At 44.4% G+C, this 22,749-nt stretch overlaps 1 protein-coding gene across 1 annotated transcript in view; it reads left to right on the top strand.

The window, feature by feature from the left end:
• The first annotated feature begins 7,892 nt into the window (after positions 1-7,892).
• The window catches only part of MARCHF4 (membrane associated ring-CH-type finger 4), a 94,413-nt gene continuing 79,556 nt past the window's right edge, over positions 7,893-22,749 (top strand). Inside the window, exon 1 of the mRNA XM_006207277.4 lies at positions 7,893-10,674. Coding sequence (XP_006207339.1) covers positions 10,156-10,674 — 519 coding nt within the window. The 5' untranslated portion in view covers positions 7,893-10,155. The remainder of the gene's footprint in view (positions 10,675-22,749) is intronic.

The following is a 22,749-nucleotide window of genomic DNA, read 5'->3' as shown; positions in this document are numbered from 1 at the left end:
TAGCTAGGGCTGGCAAGATTTGTGCAATTCACACATACTTGCAAAATTCAAGAACATTATCTCTTACTGACAGACCGTAATGACTGTAATAAACAGGGAAGCCTCTGTTCTAATAAACAAGTAATTATAGTCGACAATAAATGTGTAAACATGATGCTAATTAGCAAATTTCATAGCTGTTCCCAGTTTGGGGGGCCCATGTAGGCATGCTTGGGAATGTGGATAAGACCAGGCATCCCATAAGATTATGAATATGTGAGCTGTAGGTGCCACATTCCTGGTCAATCCTTTTTTTTTTCCTCTTTTAATAGAAAGTATTATGTTTAAGTCAAGAAAATGAGGTCATTTTAGCATCTTGTTTTCTCAATGTAATCCTTTTAAACTCAGGTTTCCTAGTAACCTTGGGAGACTATAATTTATTACACAAAGTGCCTTTAGATATGGGGAAACTGATCTCATTATCTGGGTTATTTCCAAACTTAGATACAGAGATGTGGCTTGTCAATCCTTGGGATTTAGGAATGATGGGTGATAGAAGGCTGAAAGGAGAAGACGGTTAAGATTAATAAACAGTCTTTAACCAACAAATTGTCTTTATGGAACAAAGAAAGGCCACACGGGGAACAGTGACCCAAATGGAGGTTCTGTCTTGCTTACAGGCAGATGGGCTGTAGCTTGAAGTTTTTCTTCCAAAGCAGGCAGCATTTTCATTTGTGCTTCCTGCGGGATGGGTAGCAAAATTATTTTCAATCAGGAGCAACCACAATTAATACTTGATCACAAGCAAAAATCCTGTATGCCGTAACTATAAATATTTTCTAAGAAATTCTTTTTTATTTTTTTGAATTGATGTGGTTAGCAAAAGAAAGACAGGCATGCTTTTCTACTAATCTTTCTTCTTTTATTATTCTATTAATTGTCCTCATAAGGATCTTTTTCCCCTTTAGTTCCTCTTTCTCTCACAGTTCTAAGGCCATAAGTTTATCTAAGAGGTATTCATGGATAATGAGTAGGAAGAAGCAATATTGCCCAGTGTTAAAGATACTGACTTGTGGTTCAGAAAGACTTGGTTTTGATCCTTACTTTACTACTGTTTCAGTCAGGTAAGTTAGGTTATGCTGCAGTAACAAACAGTACCACATTATCAGTTTCTTAACACAAAAGTTTATTTAGCCTTTTCGTTAAGTCAGTGCAGGTTCGAGTGACTATGCAGGGCAGCTCCTTCATGTAGTGGCTCAATAATCCAAGCCACTTTAGTCTCATGGCACCTCCATCTCAACACAAGCCCCATGACTGCAGTGGCAGAGGAATCAGGCATTGAAGACCACATGCTGGCTTTGAAATGTGTCAGCCCAGGAGTATCTTGTCACTTGAAGTCACAATGCACTGGCAACACTAGCCACAAGACCCTGCCCAATTGCAAGGAGAGATAGGAAATATAGATTTCTACATACCCAGGAAGGGGAGGAGAATCAGAAATATTGGTGACCACTGGTATGAACCACCATAGCCACATACCAGCTGTTTGATCTTGGGCAAATTACTTAACTGTCTGAGCCTCAGTTCCCTCTTCTATAAAATGTGGAAAACAGTAGTATCTAACCCATAATTTTGTTGTGCATATGAAATGAGATAAAGCATGTGAAATGTCTGGCACTGTGTCTGGCATATTAGAAATGTTCAAGAAATGATAGATCTCCAATCCACTCCCTACCTAGCAATCAGAGTGACCTTTTGAAAATCAGAAATCCATTACTTAAAATTCTTCAGTGGCTTCAACTCACTTAGAATTAAATGCAATCTCTTTCACCACTGTTAACAGGACTTTATATGCTACGATTCTTGTCCTCCTCTCCAATTTCACCTTCCATCACCACTCCCCTCATTCCCTAGCCTTCAGTCATGCTGGTGTTTCCCTAACATGCTACATCATTTCCACCTCAAGTTCTATGCTTGCTGACTTCTCTGATTTTAACAATCTACTTCAGATCTTCATTAGTTCCTCTTCATCCTTTGGTAGGCATTCAGGAAGCCTTCCCTATCCTCATCATCTTTTTCCCTCTAGTCAGTACATGTGCTAGTGGGTCATTCCCCATCACACCACCTGTTTCATTTCTTTATGGCACTTATCACCATATGAAATTTCTTTATGTATTTGCCTACTTACCTGTTTTCCACACTAGGATGTGGACTTTGTAACAGAAAACCCTTCATGTGTCTTGCTTCCCACTGAATCTGTGTCACTAGGAATGGTCCACGCTCCAGTGGTGAATGCACAAATCTGTTCTCAGCACCTTTTCCACATCCCTGTATTGCCTCTTTTTAATATTGATTTGGAACTTGTTCTTTACTCATTTCTGTCCGGAGAGGAATATCAACTCAGAGCAGGAGAATGGCCAGCCGTGCTCATGTGGTGGCTGAGAGCAGGAAGGTGAGGTTCTGGCTTTGAGTTTTGTCTTCTAAGCCAGTGTTCTCCACAGAGGAGAGCTCAAGTGCCAGCTGTTTCAGAATAGCCTAAGAAACTAGACAAAAAGACATATCCCAAGTCTCATACTAGACATACTAAGTCAGAATGTATAGAAATGAGAGTCTACCTGGGGAATCTGCACTTTTACCAAGCACCCAAGCTGATCTTTAAGGCACACTTAGACTCCAGAGGAGCTCTCCTAGGTCCTAAGTCCACCAATTAAGTATACCAAAATACTTCTCTTTCCTGGTGATCTCTCACATGTACACTTACATTGTCTTGTGAATGATCAAACTCCCCATCTGAGATCAAGGTAGAGTGCCTTGGGGCACAGAAAGTACAGGCACAATTGACTGATGCTCTCGGTGCTTTAATGTATGAGTTATCAATTGCTGTGTAAGCACCCAAAACTTAATGTTCTTCTCACATTTTTCTGCTCGCTAGAAACTCCTAGAGAAGAATAGAGTAGAGCGACATGAGTCAGGGGCAGAAATGGGAGAGAAAATTAAAATCTATTTCAAATTACTCCCTATCCATAAATGGCTTGGATAAGGAGGAGGCTGGGATATTGGTTAAGATGGGGATGTAATATTGCTTTAGATTCTTATACTCCACAACTGAAAGAGGTCTATAGATTTGAGTAATGGTGACTGTGCTGATGGCGAGGATGGTCATAATCTGTTCAGCAAATATGTATTGAGCACCTAATACATGCTATCACTGACCTAGGCATATGGGATCAAAATGTACCAGAAACCAAAAAACCAAAACAAAACAAAGAACCCTCTGCCTCATGGAGCTTAAATTCTAGAAGAGGAAATGGAAGGAAATATTGTTAGCATCTCACTCCCTGTTTGAAGCATTTTCTTCTCATGACTTCTTAGTCATGAGGGACTTAGTCACCACCAAGTCTCCAGCTTCAATGAGAGATTCTCAAAACTTTATCTCTTCCAAAGCTTGCAGGTGAATTTCTGCTCAAAATGCTTAAATGCAGGGAAACAGACTCTAGTTGAGACATGTCACGTAGGTGTCACTGTTTATGTGTGTTTGGCATGAAAGCTGTGATAGTGTACAGAAGACTTGAAACAACTGCATTTATCTCAGTTTCAATAGGTCAGAAATTCAGCTATGGCCTAGCTGGGTTCTCTGCCTTAGGCTTTTCATGAGGCTGTAATTAAGATGTTGGCCAAGGCTGCCATCATCTTAAGGATCAACAGGGGAAGGATTTGATTCCAAGTTCACTTATGTGATTGTTGGCAAGATTCATTTCCTTGAGGACTGTTGAATCAAGGGCCTTGGTTCCTCACTGGCTGTTGGCTGGAGGCTGTCCACCCTCAGTTCTTTGCCACATGGGCCCCTCCACAGTGCAGCTCACAATGTGGTATGTGATTTCCATCAGGGGAAGTAGATGAGAAGAGCCAGAGAGAGAATGAGAATAAGATGAAAGTCACAGTCTTTTGTAACCTGATCTCTGAAGTGACATCCCATTACTTTGACTGTATTCTATTTATTAGAAACACGTCACAAGTTTCAGCCCACACTCCAAAGAAGGTGATTACACAAGGGCATTAGTATCAGGAGGTGAGGATCATTAACACCCTCTTTTAGAAGCCACCTACCACAACTTAGCCTGAGTTTTGAACCACATTTTGACATGGAACACAGTATGGAAAACAGATAATAACTGTGTGAGGATCCTATGTGGCACCAGGAAATTTCATTTAAAAGGCAACGTTGCATCATAAGAAGAGCATACACTTAGGGTGAGAGAGGTCACTGTTAGAATCTCAGTGTTGGTGTTCACCAACTGTATATAACCTTAGACTTAGTTTCTATAAGCCTTGGTTTTCTTGTCTAAAAAAAAAGTGGATAAAACCTACCACCTAAGGAGTTTTGAGGATCAAAATGTCACTTGGGCAAGGCACTTGTTAAAATGCAGATTCTCAGGTTGCTCTCCAAGAAATTAATATTCAGTAGACTTGGGGTGGCACATAAGAATTTCTATTTTTAATAAGTACATATGAAAACAGTGTGTGGCTCAGAACATGGTAGCTATTAATATTTTGCATGACAACAGTAATTCTGCAATGATTCTTGAGGAACCATATGCTTAAAGAGAGTCAACTGTGAATTAGTGGAAAGCAAACTGTATTGAGGATTAGAAAGTGTATAAATTCCAGCCCATTGTTGGGGGAATCTTAGGCACAGAGTCACCTAATCTTTCAGGACCGTTTTTTCCCCTCAGCCTCTGTAAAATGCCTTCTAGCCTGAGTACTCTCTGTCTAGGAAAAGAAACAGTATCTACTAGCATGGATCCCTTAAGGGCTTTCCTGGTTGATGAAACAAGTGCAATGTGCTCACTAATGAGTCTTTGCTGGAACTTTGCATCTCTTAATATTTCCTCCTGAAGACTATTTTTTGGAGCCTCTCATTCATCTACTCTTCTAATTCACATGACCACAGCATCTCTGTATGTAATGAAATATATCTGAAAACAACCTCATTTAAAAGAATAAATCTATTAAGAAGCTGAGAACTTTCTGGCGTGAAATGAAAAATATTGATTGCTTCTCACCTGTTAGCAGTGAAATCCCATCCAGTTAATTAACCTGCTCAGAGATAAAGTTTATTTCTGCCCTTCACCTTCAGCTCCAAATCTTTAAAACCATTAGAACAAGTACCTGGTCAATGAATAAGTCTTCTCCCAGAGTGGCGTTCAGGGCCATCTGTATTCTGGCTTCAGCCTACCTTTCGGACTTTACCTCCAGCTACTTACCTTCAAATACCTTCCACTCCAGTCAAATGGAAGAACTAAAGTAGTCAGCATCCCCATTGTCAGAAATATACTTCTTTCCCCTAAATTCTACATATTAACTCAGTTCAATGTCTCTTCTTGAAAAAGGCTTTCCTGGAGCTCTGGCATCTCCACCTCCCTCCACCTCTCCTAATTGCTGCCAAGGTATAAGCATTAATTACTTCTTTATTCTAAATACTCTCAAAACTTTTAGCATTTATTATTTTATACCTTATATTATGATTATATACATAGTTATAGTACTATACCCTAAAGGATGCAATTCTAACCAATTCATTTTTGTGTTTCCCACATCTTCCAACACAATGCTTTGCCTATGATTAAGGTTTAGTAAATATCTTTTGAATGCTTACATGGAGACCCATTGATTTATGGCTTTTATTCTTGGGACTCACAACCACTGCTTCATCATCAGTATAAGGAGAATCTAACTCAGTGAGGCACCTTCCAAGATTTACATTATATTCAAAACCGAACTCCCAAGCTTTCCAGTATTTTTTAAAAGACAGTCCTGTAGTAGCTTCCCATCCTTAGAAGCCTTCTGCTTCTAGAAATCTTTTGCTGTCAGTGGAAGGGTTGGAAAAGAGAGTCTTCTTATGGATATCCTCCTTTTCAAAGACTGAATCCAAGCCTCATATGACTTTTCTGTCTCCTGCCCCAGTTTACTTGCATGACACACTTGGAACTAGTATTTTGTTGGCATAAAACCCTGAAACTCCATTTTAGGTAATGCAGATATTCAGTCATGTACGAGAGTATTCACATGTGTATGTCTAAGTTGAAGAGGAGATATATGTAGCTTCATTGAAACAAAAAGGCCATTAATTCATTCAGTGCTCATTTTCTTGATCACCCACTAGACTTTAGGCTCTGCATTATGTACTGATGATTCAAATATAAATACTGGTCCTTGCCTTCAAGGAGCTCTGAGTCTTGTAAAGGGAGATGAATGTATGATGAGATCATTATTATAGAGTGGCATTTGTACAGTGTCAGAGGCAAGCACAGGGTGATGTGGAGTGTGGAGAATTTTCTTTGCAAGCAGATAGATTTTTTTAAGCAGAGAAAATCTCTTTTGCAGCACAGTAGTCACACTGATATCAATAAAATACATATTATTTTACAGTTAGTAACAACATCACAATCTTCTTTTAACCACTCACCTTGGGCTAGGTGTTAGCATCCATGGTGGGTGCTGAGACATGATTCAAACAAGTAGCCACTCTAGGTTAGCCAAGACCCAGACTCAGGTCCTTGCTCCTTAGAGTTTGTAGGAATGAATCATTGAAGGAAATGGCAGGAAAGGGTACTTTTCTTATGATTCATAGGGCTGAACTTCATGCCAATGATATTTTGGTGCAGAGATTTTTGCATGCTACTCTGTCTGCAGCTCTAACATTTCTAAAGTAGTGTAGATGACTCATTGGGATAGCTTGTCCAAGTCCATGACCTTGAAGTTATGTATGCGTGCATGTGTGTGTGTGTGTGTGTGTGTGTGTGGAGAGTGGTTATGAGGAAAAGCAAAAAAGTAATCCTAAATTTTAAATGATCAGGGTCTACAGCTGCAAGTACTAAGTAATTGTGCAGACTGCTTTATTTTTTTTTTTAATATTTTATTTGTTTATTTTTGGGTTTTGGGGGGGTAAATAGGTTTGTTTGTTTGTTGTAATGGAGGTACTGGGGATTGAACCCAGGACCTTGTGCAGTGCATGCTAAGCTCACTCTCTACCACTGAGCTACACCCTCCACTGCTGTACAGACCACTTTAAATTTTCTTCTTTTTCTTCACATTTAGAGACACTTTTCTGTTCACTAGCAACTCATTGAGAAAGATGGGGTAGGATGACTTAAGTCAGAAGTAGAAATAAGAGAAGAAATTAGCATCCATTTCAAATTACTTCTTGTCAGTGGCTCAGTGAAAGACTCAAATAGAGGGGAGGCTGGAGATATTGGTTAAGATGGGACTATAATTTTGCTCTGGATTCTTGCGATTACAATTGAAAGAGGCCTATGGCTTGAAGTAATAATGACTTTGGTGATGGTAGTCATAATCCATTCAGCAAATATATATTGAGTACCTACTGCATGCCATCAGTGACATAAGCACAAAGGGTTTAAATGGACAAAAAAAAAAAAAAAACAAAACAAAAAACAAAACCCTGCCGTTTTGAGCACAAATTCTAGAAGAAACCGGCAAAAATAGTGCTAGCATCCCTCTTCTTGTCAGAAATATTTTCTTCTCATAACTTAGTTCCATCAAGTCCCAGCATTAGTGCAAGAATCACAAAACTTTATCTCTTCCAAAGTTTGCAGACTGATATGTGCTTAAAATGTTCATATGAGCAGGGAAAAGGACTCTGGCTGGGATGTAGAAGTCTTTGTATGCGTTGAAGGGGGCAGTGATAGTGTACAGTGGGAAGAAATTCTACAGCGGTACTATCCACTATCCCTCCAGCTCTGGGAAAATGCTCGAGTTGGTACCTGATTCACTCCCCTCCATCCCACTTGCCTTTCTCCCTCTTCCATCACTTTGTTCCCTCCTCCCTTCCTCCCTAAATCCCTCCTTCTTCCTTGTCTTTCCCTTGGTCCCTCCCCATCCCCTTCCCTCGAACAGTTTTCCCTCCTCCTTTCTCTCCCTCTCTCTCTAGCCTCTTTGCCTCTCGTCCCCTTTCCCTCCTCAATCCCTCCCCGGCGTCTGCGTCAGGCCCCCACTTCCGTGACGCGCAGCAGCTGGGTGGGAGCTGTCCACTCGCCCCGGGTGCTGAATGCAGCAGCGGCGGCCGCAGCGGCGGCGGAGACGCTGAGAACATTTTCTGCTCCAAGAACCTTGTTTCCAGACCTCGGACGGTCAGCTCGCCGCCCGCCACCTCCCTTCCAGCACCACCCCTTTGGGAACTGAACCAGGGGGGCAGCAGTTGCGGCGGCGGGTGCTGAGCAACGGCTGAAGACAAGACAACATCTGGCAGCAGCCTGGAATCTGATTTGCTTCCTCTCGCCTTTTATAAGAGATACATTTATATATGGTTTCGGGGAGTCGCGAGGGCCAAGCCGGAGCCAAGTGCTGGCTGCCTGCCACTTCAGCCACTCTGCTTCGTTTTCCCCTCCCCACCCTCAGCTGGCACCGCAAACAAGCCTTACCTCGTTGCATCTAGAGGAGAGGTGGCAATAGCGAGCCCAACCAGCCAGAGGCAGCGGAGAAGAGGGAGGGGCAGGGGGCGCAGAGAGCCGACCGAGGCCGCCTTTGGTGGGGGTAGCGGGGGAAGAGCTGCCGTGAAGACCCGGCAGCCACCGTCTTCTGCCCTCACCGCTCCAGAAGCACTCTTTCCTGATTATTTGATAACCGAATTATTCTTATTCCACTAGTATTATTTCGTTTTTTATTACCCCCATTCCTCACTCCCCAGCCGCCCCCACCACTACGCCTGCCTCTCCTCTGGTTGCATGGCAGCGCTGCCCGGGCGCGGGGGCTCAGGGCCGGCCCCCCGGGAGGGAGGAGGAGGAGGAGGATCATGAAGCCGGGAGTCTTGGCCGCGCCGGACGGCGAGCAGCAGCCAGAGGACGAGCCGGAGCAGCCCCCACCCCGGAGACACCTGGACGCCGACAAACAGTCGCCGCCGCCGCCACAGCAGCATCAGCGGCAGCGGGCAGACTCGGAGCAAGAGGAGGAGGGCGACAGCGGCCCAGAGGAGAAACAGGAGGAGAAGGCGAGGCCACTCACCGGCCTGGACCTGCCCTTCTTCCGGCCCTCGCTCCTCGCCCAAAGGGACGTTTGATGGAGCCAAGGGACGAGGGCCGACGATTTACAGACCGCCTCAGGGGTGGGCTGGGGGCTGAGATCATGTAACTGCTCCTTCTTCTTGTTCCCTCCCACACGCCCCTCTTCTCTACCCCTTATCTCTGCTCCACAGCCTCCCACCCTCCAAACACACACCCTTCCTCTAGCCAGGATCTTAATGCTCAGGAAGGAGGCGTCTCTGCAAGGGTTAAACGATTTTTTCTGTTTTTCCCTTTCTTTTCCCCTCCCCAGTTCCTGATTTTCCCCACGTCTATTCTCCTAATTGGCTTTCCCGTCTTCTGTGCAGCCCTTTGGCTGCAGAGGCAAAGCACAAGCTCCTTGCCAATTTCACCTGAATCCCTTCCCCCAACTCTGCCCCATTGCTCTCTTAAAAGCAACTCTGGTGCTTCTGGGGGTTAATTGCCCCAGTTTTCTGCCCAGGAGAATTAAAACTTCTCCCAACCTCTTCTCCTCCCCTACCTTACTTCCCTCATGCACCACCCTCACCCCCACTAAACTCCTGCTACCTGAGGAAAACTATCTTTTCTATCACATGCAATCCTCAATTCTTCACTGAGCTACTTTGCCCTAAGCCCAGTTCAGTCCACTCCAAATTTTATTTATAACCTTCCCTACCCTTTTATATGAAAGAAAAGAGATTTCCCACTGCCTAGGAATTTGAGAAGAACCCAATAATTCTCACCTGGGTAATTTTCTAACAATTAAACCTTGATCTCAAGGTCTTAACAGCCCATCCTCAACACTTTTTTTTTCTATCCCTCTGCCCCTACCAGTGTTCCCAGGTCAAAGGCAAAAAGGATACCCTAAGAAAAGCTTAAGGTTGGGGTAGAGGTGAGGGGGTAAGAAAATCTTTTTGTTGTTGGGCTTTCCAGGTAGAGTTCAGAATCGGTGACTCACAGTTCTCAGTCCTGGGGGCAATTTATTTGCTGCTTGGAGGGATGTAAGAGGAGCCAGTGAGAACGCAGACTCCCCTCATCATACAGATACACTGTGGTTCCACCCCACCCCCCAACCATCCTATCCTCCTCTGCAAAGACTCCAACTGCCTCTACTGGGCTTTCTGCTTCCACTGGGCACATGCTGATGCCCCTGAGTGGGCTGCTCTGGTGGTGGTGCTGCTGCTGCTTCTGTGCCTGGTACTGCTGTGGATTGTGCACCCCAGCTCCCCAGATGTTGCGCCACCAGGGTCTCCTCAAGTGCCGCTGCCGCATGCTCTTCAATGACCTGAAGGTTTTCTTCCTGCGGCGCCCCCCTCCAGCGCCCCTGCCCATGCACGGCGAACCCCAGCTCCCTGGTTTGGCAGCCAACAACAACACCCTTCCGGCTCTGGGTGCCGGGGGGTGGGCAGGCTGGAGGGGCCCCCGAGAAGAGGTGGGCAGGGAGACTCCTCCTCTGCCACCTCCACCACCTTTGCCACCTTCTGTGGAAGATGACTGGGGTGGCCCAGCCACAGAGCCACCTGCCTCACTGCTCAGCAGTGCCTCCTCAGATGACTTCTGTAAGGGGAAGGCTGAGGATCGCTACTCACTGGGCAGCAGCCTGGACAGTGGCATGAGGACCCCTCTCTGCCGTATCTGCTTCCAGGGTCCAGAACAGGTGAGACCTTTTTTCCTTTTTCCTGCTTCCTTCTAGTATCTCCAGGTCTTGCAGACTGCTACTTGCTTGCTTGCCCTGGTAAGCCATTGTACTGTCTCTAGCGTAAGGACTAAAGTTTTACGGGCTCCTCAGTGATGTTCATTTCATGCAGTTAAGTTTGTTCAAAATGTGTCTGGTGTCTGGTTGAGCCTGTTTGGTAGCTCAGTTGTACCCTACTTTTGCATTTTCCCTCCAATGCTCAATTGGAATATGTTCAATTCCACCCCAAAATTCCATAAGTATTCTCAGAGTAGAAGATTCAGAAGTCAGAAGTGATGAAATAAACAAACTTGGTGTTACATTCATGCTTGTTGCCAAGATATCCTTGTATCTGATTTATTGTTTAGTGCCATTTCCCTAACCCATTTTCAGTCCCAGATTCAAATTTCTTCCCTCTCAGAAAGTGTGCAGAGATCGTGTCCTCTGCAAGCCTGTGCCTTTCCTTCACTTTGAGACTACCCCCTGCCATATTATATTGACACCCTCAGCAGTGTGTCTTAGTCACCGAGGAGGAAACGGAGAGGGATTGTAGGTTCAAGGAGACTATACAGTTTGCTAAGATGCTTTTTGGCCGACTCAAGTTTTTACCAGGTTGAAAGCAGGTTAATAAGTTGGATGAGAGTGAATTTAAGGGATATGAAGAAGGAAGTTGGGGATCTTGTCTTCTCTATTCCTCTTCTCAGGCCTGAAGCATATCAACTTAGGATGTCCCTTAAACTCTCCCCATCCAGGATAGAGGATGCCAAGTACTTTATGGATCAGAGTCTTCCCAAGTTGAAGGTTCTCCCTACCTGACTCATTCAGATTTTCATAGACATACTCACCCAATTCCCTCCAGCTCCACTTTCAATCTAGTGGCTGCAGTGCTGCATAGCATGTGCACATTCTTCTAGAATCACGAATTGTGGCAACACTTTTTACAGAATCCCAGGTAGGAAGCGTTCACCTGAAAATCTGATCGAGTTAGTGATAACAGAGAAGGAACACTCAGTGGCACCCTGGGCAGGGTTATGTGGTCACATCAGCCACTTCCTCACTAGTTTCCCAGAAGTGGAGGGGAGATCTCTGTGTGTTCCTTGGACCGGTGATGGTGCAGTAGGATGACATACCGGTGCTCCTGAATAGCTCTGGTTCTTGTTGAGGGCTTGCTTTGTGAGAGGCAGGCATCCCTGACATTTTCATTCATTTTATCTTTGCTCTGAACAGGCAGAGCATTTCAAGGACAGATGATGACTGGGGCCATGGCCTGGGCATTATGAAAGAAAGTGATGTTGATCTCAGTGTGAACAAATGTCTCTGAGAGGCTGGGGGCTCTGTTCCTCCTTCTTGTGACTAGAACTGCCTGCAGTCTCAACTAGAGTGCTGTCCAGAGCCGAGGACTCTTGCTAGGGGAGAAGGTCCAGGGTGCCTGCTCAGGCCCCTTCTTTCAGCCCTCCCCTCCACTTTCAGGGCTGGGCCTCCAGCACAGACACAAGGTAGAGGGGCATGGCTGAGAACAAGGGTGATGATGCCTCTCTTTGGGATGGTCCTGGCCAGCATCTGCCCCAGTCAGGAACCTCATCTTTCCCGAAAGACTCACTTAGCTTCCTAACTTCTTAAGCTACTTCTTTCTCCTCCCATTTAGGCTGGTGCAGGTGTGCATGTTACGAGGGCCACTGGGATTACGACTTCTGGCAAGAACACCCTTGTCTCTAGGAAGCAGCAGGGGCTGGAGCCTGTTCTGCTTGATGTTTACTGCTGTGTGGACTTCTTCAAATGTCTTTATGCCCTTGAACCCCTTCTCCAACTCCTGTGACTTAGAGGAACCTTTTTCCTCCCCTCACTTCCTTCTCTGCGTGTTGAGAGGATCCAAAAAATAGTGAGCCTGAAAATGCCTTGGAAGGGATTAATATATAATGGCATGCATCTTGATGATGGAAAAGCAGCATTTTGCTAAAAAAAAAAAAAAGGAAAAGAAAGGGATCATCAGGAAGATTGTGAAATACCCTCACACGATACAGGGTCTGGTTGGAGGTTAGGAGCTTTCCTTTCTTGTTCATTCTTTTTATGATGTGTCACAAATAGAGCATGGAACTAAAAAAAAAAACAGCAACAGCACCAATAAAGGAATAGGCTCTGTTGTCATGTGGGAGGAATAGGGGGTCATGTCGATATTAAGACTGGATCAAATCAAGCACTTCCTGCATATGATCATTGTATTTTGAGAGCTTGTTTTATTTGTGCAGGAGCCAGGAGATTTTAATAGCAATGTGTAATAATAGTAATACAAGTAGCGTGTGTAGATGTGAACACGTTTTCCCGCTTTTTGCTTGTTTTTCTTCAAAAAATTTTAATGAGGAAGGGAGACAAAGGGGAGGAGATGGGGAAAACTCTCTAGAGAAGGAAGAGAGGGAGAGAGACAAACAGACAGAAAGGGAAAAGCTGAGACTCAGTATTCTATTTTCTGTTTGGGGGGAGCTGTCCAGCAATTGTCCACACGTGGCCCTGAAGGGAGCACAGACCGTCTGCAATCTCAATAGCTGAATGTCTTGGTCTTTCCTCTGCCCAAACAAAGGAACTGAGCAGCTCCCCAGTCATTTGCCACTGCTCTGGGGGTTAAAAGATTGCCAGAAATGAAAAATTTGTTCTCTACCTGCCGATGGCTTGGAATGTATGAGGTGAGAGGCAACTGAAGGATCCGGCTAGTTCTACATCTGCACCTATCTATAAAGGACTTAGTATTCATTCATTCATGTGTTCATTTAGCCAATGTTTACTGGGTGCCTACAGCATGCCAGATATTGTTCCAGACCCTGAGTTCCCAGGAGTGAACAAAACAGTTGAGATCTCTGCTCTCCTGAAGCTAACATTCTAGTGAAGATGCAGAAGTAGCCAAGCAAGCTAGTAGATAATTACAGTGATATATAAAGTGATTTCAGATGGCATTCAGTGCCGTGGTGAGGGCAAAACAGGAAAATGAGTTAGACAAGGATAAAAGGGAGGGCTTGGAAAAGAAGCAGCTACGTTACGCAGAGTGATTGGGAACAGCCTCCCTAAGAATGTGCCGTCTGGGCTGACACCTAAGTGATGAGAAGGATCCAGTGATGCATACATCAATCTGGAGAAGAGCTTCCAGGTGGAGGCGATAGCTGATTCAAAGGCCCAAGTGTGAAGAACCTTAGCATGTTTGAGAAACAGAAGAGAGGACAGGAGGAGGGAGAGGAATGGGGTGTGAACAAATGCTTTAGGGCCAATGTGGCTCCATGCTAGACAGCTGGCTGAGTAGCCACTCTCCTCCCTTCAGCCAGTCTTTCAGGTGGGTCAGGAGTTAGTCAAGGATTCATGAAAGTATGAGACAAGAGCCTTCATTCTCCATTTCTGGTTGAAGTTGCACTAGTTCACTTCAAGGGACAGTGTGCCATGGTGGGTGAGCTGAGGTCTCCAAGCCCAGATGGCCCCAGTTGGAGGCCTGAACAATTTGCATAGCTTCTCTGTGCCTCAGTTTTCTCATTTGTAAAACTGGGATAATGATAGCCCCCAATTCATAAGGTTATTCTGAGTATCAGATTGGTCAACATGGTTAGAGCAGTTCTATCAGACTGTTGTTATTTCGGAGGTAAGAGAATGCCTCCTCCCCACAACACCTTGTTTAAAAGGAAAAGTGAGCCCCAGCTCCCAGGTTGGCAGGAGCTTCTGTAGTGTGGTCTGTCTGTGGTAGTAGATTGCTTCTTGCCCACTCACGGTGCCCTAGACACAGAGGGCTGTTTCTGTTTCCATCATCAAAAGTCTGTATCAAGTGCCTACCTATGCCTGCTGCTCTGCTGAGCAAAGTCTGGAGACACAGGGCAGATGTGGCCCTGCCCCCTCTGGGAGTTTCACAATCTAACCCAGACATCACAGAGGCTGATAGAGATCAAGGACACAGAGACAGTCAGTCGCAGGTGAATCACAGTAATATCGGGGACAAGAAAGAGATGCATGCTTAAAAGCAGCTACTGTGTGGGGTGCCTATTCAAGAGAGACAAGTGGAGGAATTTGTTACCTTTTCCCCAATTAGTCAGAGAAGGTTTCTCTGCTGCTGCTGAAGACCAAGTGAGAAGAAACAGACTTAGGCTGAGTTTAGACAGCTGGAAGCCGTAGAGATGTGAGACACACTGATATCTTAACAAAGAGGTGAAATCACCTGCTAGGCTCGGTCAGCTGTGGAGCACCTGGAGTGGGTACAAAGATGAAATCCACTATGGCAGTGGGGGTGATGGAGCACCTGTTTTGGACCTAATAAGTAGCAGGAAACAATTCTGGAAGAGATGAACAGTTTTGGTCTGCCTCCTTTTTTCCTCCTGAAGTTCATTTCCCTAGAGCTCCAAGTTCAGAAGGGGCAAGAGTAATGTGGAATATTTTAGTCAGTGTTCTGGGTTCTCTGAAAGTAAGAGAAGGACTTTGCAGGGCTCAAAGGAAACTGGAGACCCCAAGCTGCAAGGAGAACCCTGGGAATGGAGAGTAAGCAAAGCACTTTAGGAGAGATCCAAACAGTATATTGTTTTTTCTTAGCACTATGGTTTAATTTTACATTTCTTTCTGTGTTTAATTAATTAACATCTGTCTATCTCCACAAAGAATAGACCCATCTCTAACATTTATGGACCCTAGGGCAAGAGTATAGATGGAGGCTCAATATTATAGGCCAAAATATTTAGAAGTAATAAATCCAGCTCATAAACTGTTACACAACGTGCATTTTATCCTTCTATCCTGACAAATAGAACTTCAAAACAACCTGGAAGACAGATTTGAATTTAGACCTGTTCGAGCCCTCTGAACTCAGTGCTGGCCAAATGGGAACATCTACCCTTGGACAACAGGCCATCTGATCTGATTCTCTTTCCACTGTGGGCTCCATCCTGCATCATAATGAGCCTTGGACACACGTGTGGACACACATGCTGGCTTGTCCAAGCTCTATCTATACCACCTCCAAAGAGCTTCCCCTGGACACTCTCTGTCCCTTTGAGCCTGAAGAAGAGCACCCTGAAGGTTCTGAGAGTGGCCTTATGGCTAAATAGGCAGGAATTCTAGGGTTCCAGGTAACTGAAGCATGTTCTAGAAGGGGGATGTGGTTCCTTGACTCTGCAGACTCCTCACCCCGTGGGAAGTGTGTAACCAAAGAAGGGCCAGAGTGGAGCCCTCTATAGCAAGGGACCCTCCTGACTGGGTCTAAGGGAAGCACTGCAAAGGGACTGTAAGTTCCCTGGAAGCAGTGACTTGTGTGTGTCTGCTTATCAGTCCAGTGCCTGGCACCTGCTTCATGCTCTACAAGTATTTGTTGGATGCACGAATCTTTAGAGCTCATCCAGTGAGCAGCTCCGTAGGTAGGGGAACTGAGAAGAGACCACAAGGGAGAAAAATATTCACTGGCAGTGTGCTGTGTACAAGGGAGTGCAGATCTGTTCTGTGGGATCACAAAGGGCACTGCCTTGGCCACTTAGATGGGCTCTCCAGGGAAGCCAACTTGGGTTTTGATATTAGAAAGAACTTTCTATCAGAGCTGTCCCAAGATAGTATAGGCTGCCTTACAGTGGGGGTTCAAGTGGTCAACTGGGACTAGTGACCCTGAAGAACCCTTTTAAGCTTGAGACTTGGGGTTCATTGCAATGAGATTGCTCGGGGTCCAGAGAGATTTTTAATCTAAGCAGAAAGAGATAGCCTACATTCCTTTCCAACTGAAGGGGTCACCTAGTCCCAGGAGACCTAGTTCCAGTGTATATAATACATGGCACAACAAATGGGTCTTCAGAAAAAATCACAAAGAATAGACTCTGTCCTGTGGTTATAGAATTCCTGAGTTGTTGACAAGCACATGACTGCTGCAGTCATGAATTTACACCATGCACGTATAGTAGGAGAGCAAGCATTTCATGAATGGTAGACAACAGGTCCCATCTTGGACCCAGGATGCAGCAGCATCCCAGGGAAAGGGAAGCCCACTTATGGCCACCCCTCCCCCAAAGTCATGGGTGACCTATATTCATTTTCCCATCTGAGATTTTTTTTTTCCCACTGTAGTTTTTCAGTTCTTACTTCCACCAGCCCTGGTCCTATTTAAACTGGAAACTCCAAGGACCCTTTCTTATGAGTTCTCACCAGTGCTCTAATACTTTATTGGGAGATGATGTAAGGATGTTCAAACCTCACCATCAGGTCCCTGGCTATTTCCCAGATTTAGCTATCTATTATTTACATGCACACACATGCACATGCATACATATGAATAAAGTGTGGAGTGAATCTGTCTTGAGTCCACAGACAGAGTTAGGGATGGGAGGAGGGGAGACACTTGAGTCTTGACAGCTGTAGAGTGATTATCATCTCAACTGTCTGTGGATCCTCTACACAGTGTTCACTTTGGAGTAACTCTTCTTCACTTGCCAGCCTGCATCTGCTTGTGGTGGGTTGGCTAATTTATTGGGTGTGGCTTCTGTCTGAGGCCTGCATACAAAGAGTTACTTAATACAGCTGGTAGAGTGAAATATGGATTTCAAAAGAGCCTGGGAGGAAAAAAGAGAGATGCTGAGAATCAATCTCTCTCTCCTCTCTTTTCCAGCTGGTATGTAGGAAAAGCCCAGCTGTGGCCCGTGAGTTGGGGGAAGGGAGGGAGGTTCAAGGGGGAGGGGATACTCAAAGGAGTGTGGGAATGAACGAGCTGCTTCTTGTTTGCTGGGAAGGAAGCCAAGTTGGAAGTGAGCCCGGATGTAAAGGAGCTGGCACGTGAATACTGTGTGTGCCGAGCCGCACACCATCCCCCCTCAAGAAGTATCATATATAAGACAGAGTCACATAGACTCGGTGCCTATTACAGATAGTACACATCTGATACCTCCCTCTGAGTATGTTACAAGTGAAAATGGGGACCACATGGAGCTGACCATCTCAGGATAAAATAGGCAAAACTGAATAAGCTATAATTTGAGTTTTGGGTAGAGGCAAACTGTCAAGAAAAAAAGGGGGACTCTGCGAATACAGACTCTGTCCAGCTGTGATCCAAGGCCACAAAGGGGACACACAAGCCCCGGCCTTACAGCTAGGTTATTGCTCTGATGAGCACATCGCCAGGGCCTGTGCTCAGAGGTTTTGAGGAGGACAGACCAAATTAATTTCCTTCTTTATGGAAAAGTTACTTTGGATGTAGTTGGAGAGAATCGACATCAATTTCTCCAAAAGAAACCTTTTGAAGCCACTCTAGTGGCTGGAATAGGGCTCTGCATACAGTAGGCACTCAATATCTGTTGGTCCTTTCCCCTCCCTTCTGGCAGACGTTCATTCCAGACTAACAGTGTTATCTTTGGTCCATAGTGTACACATGGTGGAAGGCATATTTGCTTGTGTGTACATGGGCACATATGTGTGTGTATGTAAATTAAAATGCCAAGCAAGGTGGGTATGGATGATCCCCTGAGATGCCTTTCACCCCATCCAGTCTCCTTTTCTGATTCTATAATGATGAATAGCAGTGATGCTTGTCCTAGTCATCATACTGATCATTATCCTGGCTTAAGAATACTTGAGCAGATCATTTCTCATCCAATTGCAGAAGAATGGGAAGAACATGGGGTTTCAAGTCAGAAAGACATGGATTCAAATCTCAGTTTGGGCCTTTCCCAGCTGAGTGATATTGGGTGACTTATTTAACCTCCCTGGACCTTGTTTAAAAAACAGGAATAAAATACTGAGCTTGAAAGCTTGTCATAAGGAATGGGCATGAGTAAAGTTCTAGGCACACAGCAGCTGTTCATTAAATGGGAGTGATGGTTATCCCATTCTGTTTGTGTAGCTCGGAGACCTGGAGTGGGGCCCCAGATCACACTGCTGCCTTTCCTAATACCCTCTTTCACTACGGCCTTCAAAAAATCAGACACTCTAAGTGAGGCTGTGCTGTGACCACTGTGGACTGCCAGCTGTTTCGTGCCTGACCATCAGGGGTGCACGTCTAGGTCCAGTGTCTCTGCTCAGCTGACCTTCTGCCTTGTGTTGCCTGACTCAGCTGAGCCTCCGTCCTCTCCTGCCTGGTCCCTCACTCCTAGCATAGTTGTCTTTATTCATCTCCATCACCACCATGTCCCTGACAGATCTTTGTTAAGCAACACTATCTGCCTGGCAGGAACTGTGCAGAAGGATACTTTCCTGGACTCTGAGCCCCTAGGGGCCAGGAGTGGACCATGCACACGGAGAAGCACGTTGAGGAAGTGGCAGCGAATATGCTTGCTCGACGTATGACAGCAAGGTGTTTGTATTCAGAGTCATCCCTAGACTAGTGTTTCTGAAAACTGGGATGGGATGGATACCCCAGACAGACACGGTGTTAAATAACAGTGATCCTCAAGTGAGAACGTTGTTCTCTTGGCATTTTGCTCCCATGCCTTATGATTATGTCTGAGAGAAAATGTCATTGGAGAGATAATATGTCTTTAACACCTTTCTAATGCTTGTCAATCTCCTCTGTGAACAAAGAGAACAGACATCAGGCTCAGAGCCTTTGGACATACAGTAATGTCCAGCTAGAATTTGTTCATCTTGTTTTGTTTGTACTTGTGTGTCTATTTTTTTTATTAACAGACTATTTTTTATAGCAATTGCAGGTTCTAGGGAAAACTGAGCGTAAAGCAGAGTTCCCATACACTCACTTCCACCCCTCCTCCCACCCTCCCCTGCCATCAACATCCTGCACCAGAGTGGCGCATTTTTTTGCAATCAATGAACAAATGTTGACACATCATTATTACTCATAGTCCATAATTTGCATTGCAGTTCCCTCTTGATGTTGTACATCCTAAGGGTTTTGGCAAATGCACAATGACGTGTATCTGCCATTATAGTATCACACAGAATAGTTGCAGTATCTGAAAAATCCCCTGTGCTCCACCCCTTCATCCCTCTGCTCCCACCCCTAAACTCCTGCAGCATGGTCTGGCATTTTCCAGAAAGTCATATAGTTGAAGTCATACAGTATGTAGCCTTTTCAGACTGGCTTCTTTCACTTAGTAATATGAATTTATGGTTCCTCCATGTCTTTTCCTGGCTTGATAGCACATTTCTTGTTAGTGCTGAATAATATTGTATGAATGTAGCACAACTTGTCTCTTCTTTTTGTGGTAAATGATACCAGTTTTTACTTATGATAGTGACAAAAGTCTCCTTTAGAAATAAATTCATGGAAGTAAAAATGTGAGACATTTAGAGAAAAATGTTAAATATGAAGAAGATAATAGTATAGATGGTATATAAATACATCAAACAGTGTAAGTAACTGAAGTTTGGGTAACACTGACCTGGGCTGCACCCTTTACAACAGTTCAGAAACATCTGTGGGCACCAAGAAGTGCCTCAGGAAGGGGGAAAACACAGAACCTCGGCCATGGTGGTGCCCAGGAATCTGCATTTCTCACCACCGGCTTTGACAATCCTAAAGTAAGTAACTACTTCACAGGAATACTGTGTATCAGGCAGCAGTTTGAGGAGGCAGCCAAATGGGAAGAAGAAATGCTTCCATTAGACCTGAGGGTCCCGGACATCCAAAAAACAGGGGTGTGGGCACTGTAGAGGAGAGTTGGGAGGGCACAGGACCCTACGACTAGGAAGGAAGCGGCATATGTCACTCAGGGCGGAGGCAGAAAGGATGCCTCTTGCATCTCTCTCCATCCCTGCTGCAGTGATCTGAGAGCTATAGTTCCAGGTGGGACAGCCACAAGATGGAAAAGTCTAACCGACAGGGGACTGTTACATGAGAAGGGTGAGACAAAAACTCTGATCATGTTAAGACACTGAGATTTGGGGTTCATCTGTTGCCCAGCTAGTGTTAATCTCCCTGACGAATATGACCATCAACTCCCACTCCTAAATTATGTTCAAAGGGTATTCTTGAGCAAAGTTAAATCAGGGGCTTCTCTAGGGAAGCCCCAGAGCCCCAGCACAAGGCAACAGATGGTGCACAGCTCACTCCCTCACAGATCACTGAGCATCAACAATGAAGTGCTTCAGCTCTGGGATGGCATGTCACTCTTGCCAACAACTCATTGGCTGGATCTAGAAACATGGCTCTGCCTACCATCAGCAGGGGTGAGGAGTGTCGTCCTCTTGGGTACCTGGAAAGAGAGGAAATCCAGATATGGGTGAGTTCTAGAAGCCTCTCCCTCCACAATACTGGTACCTCTCTTTTAGGGTTGCTGAGGGATTTAAACAAGATGACACATACCAAACATTCAGAACACTGCCTGACCCGCAGTAAGCACTCAGTAAATATTAGTGGTTCTTATTCTTATTTCCTCATTTACATAAGGAGGAGGTTGCACTCAGGAACATCCTTCCAGTTCTGTTGTCCTCTTTTATGTCTTATCAGGTGGAGGAGCAATACCTGGGGTTGGTATAAATCCAACTCCTCCTTCCACCAATAGAATACGTCTCCCTAGAAGAATGACCTTAGAATTGAGCCTTACAGACGGAATCAGGGAAAGAATTTGGAAAATGGGATATAAAGACTTTTCCAGATGTAGGAACAATGGAAGTAAAAAATCAGAGATGTTTTTGGAGAAAATTAACATGGTGGATAAGAATATGGGGCTTTCAGAGCCAAGTAGAACTGTGTTCAAATCCCAGTGTTGCTGTGCAGTAGATGTGTGACTTTGGGCAAGTCACTTACAGACTCAAAATCTTGACTTCCTCCACTGTAGAATGGGAATGATAATAATAGTACCTGTCTTCGAGGTACTATTATGAGGCTCAAATGATAAAATGCATGTGAGACTCTTGGCAGAGAGTAGAATACACACACACAATAAATTTGCAAAGATGCAGTGAAGAGTAGCTCTTGGTGTTATCTGATCTAACAGCTCTCAACTGTCTTCTCCAAACTCTCTTTGAGAATCTCTCCCTTGGTGAGTGTATGACTGGTCAGGAGGAGCTGCCAAAATACCACAGGGGTAGATGAAACTAAATATACCCAAGCATTGCCAGTAGAGAAAATAAAAATTATCTCACAGTTACACATATAATTTTTCAGATGTATATGGAAGCCATTGTGATGAACAAAATCAAAAGCATCCTTCACTATAGTGTAGTTTCTTGTCAATAAGTATATTCTCAGTCAACAGATACTCAAAGTACAATTATAGTCATTTGAGGGTTTGTGAAACTCTTTCAACATTAAAAGGGATCTAAATTGAGGGACACTCTACAAAACAACCAGCCAGAATTTTTCCAAAAGTGTCAAGGTCATGAAAGATAAAGAATGATGAGGGAACTGTCCTAGATTGGAGGAGTCTAGAGAGATATGACAACTAAAGACAATGTGTAATTTGGATTGGTTTCTTGACCAGAAAAACAATATTAGTGGGACAGTTGGTGACATTCAAACAAGGTGTATAGATTAGTTAATAGCATTGCTTCAATGCTAAGTTTCTGGATTCGGTCATTGTATTATGATTCAATAAGATAATAAACTTTGAGATAGAGGCTGAAGGGATCTGCGGGAAGTCATTGTGCTATGTTTACAAGTGTTTTTTTTTTAATGAATTTGAAATTGTTTCAAAATGAAAAGTTAAAAAATAAAAATAACTTAAATGGGGGGTAGTTTCTCATACTTGGGAAAATTGAGGATTACTATTATAGAAAAAAGACCATGGGTTTGATGGTTAGAAAAATCTAAATTAAAATCCAGGCTCTAACACATACTAATTGTGTGTCTTTGGGAAAATCAGTTCAATCCTCTGAATTTCAGTGTTTTCTATTTGTTATATGGAGTGAATAAAAAGAGATACATCATAGAATTATTGTGAGAATTTGAGTGCACAACACCTACCATAGTACATGAAGGGGGCTCCCAATAAATATTAGCTCTCTTTCTGGTCTCTCTTTCCCCCTCTGTCCAAAGAGGATAATAAATATGCCTTCCAAATCCCCCAGGTATAATACTGTGTGCAAAGTGCTTTGAGATTGGCATGGTGACACCTGAACAGTGAAAAGTGTTGAGTGGGCAGGAAAGTTTCCCCAATACGAGATCTTAAGCAT

Source organism: Vicugna pacos, chromosome 5, assembly GCF_048564905.1.
Source record: "Vicugna pacos chromosome 5, VicPac4, whole genome shotgun sequence".
NCBI classification, from domain to species: Eukaryota; Metazoa; Chordata; class Mammalia; order Artiodactyla; family Camelidae; genus Vicugna; species Vicugna pacos.
This window is presented reverse-complemented; position numbering and strand designations above follow the sequence as displayed.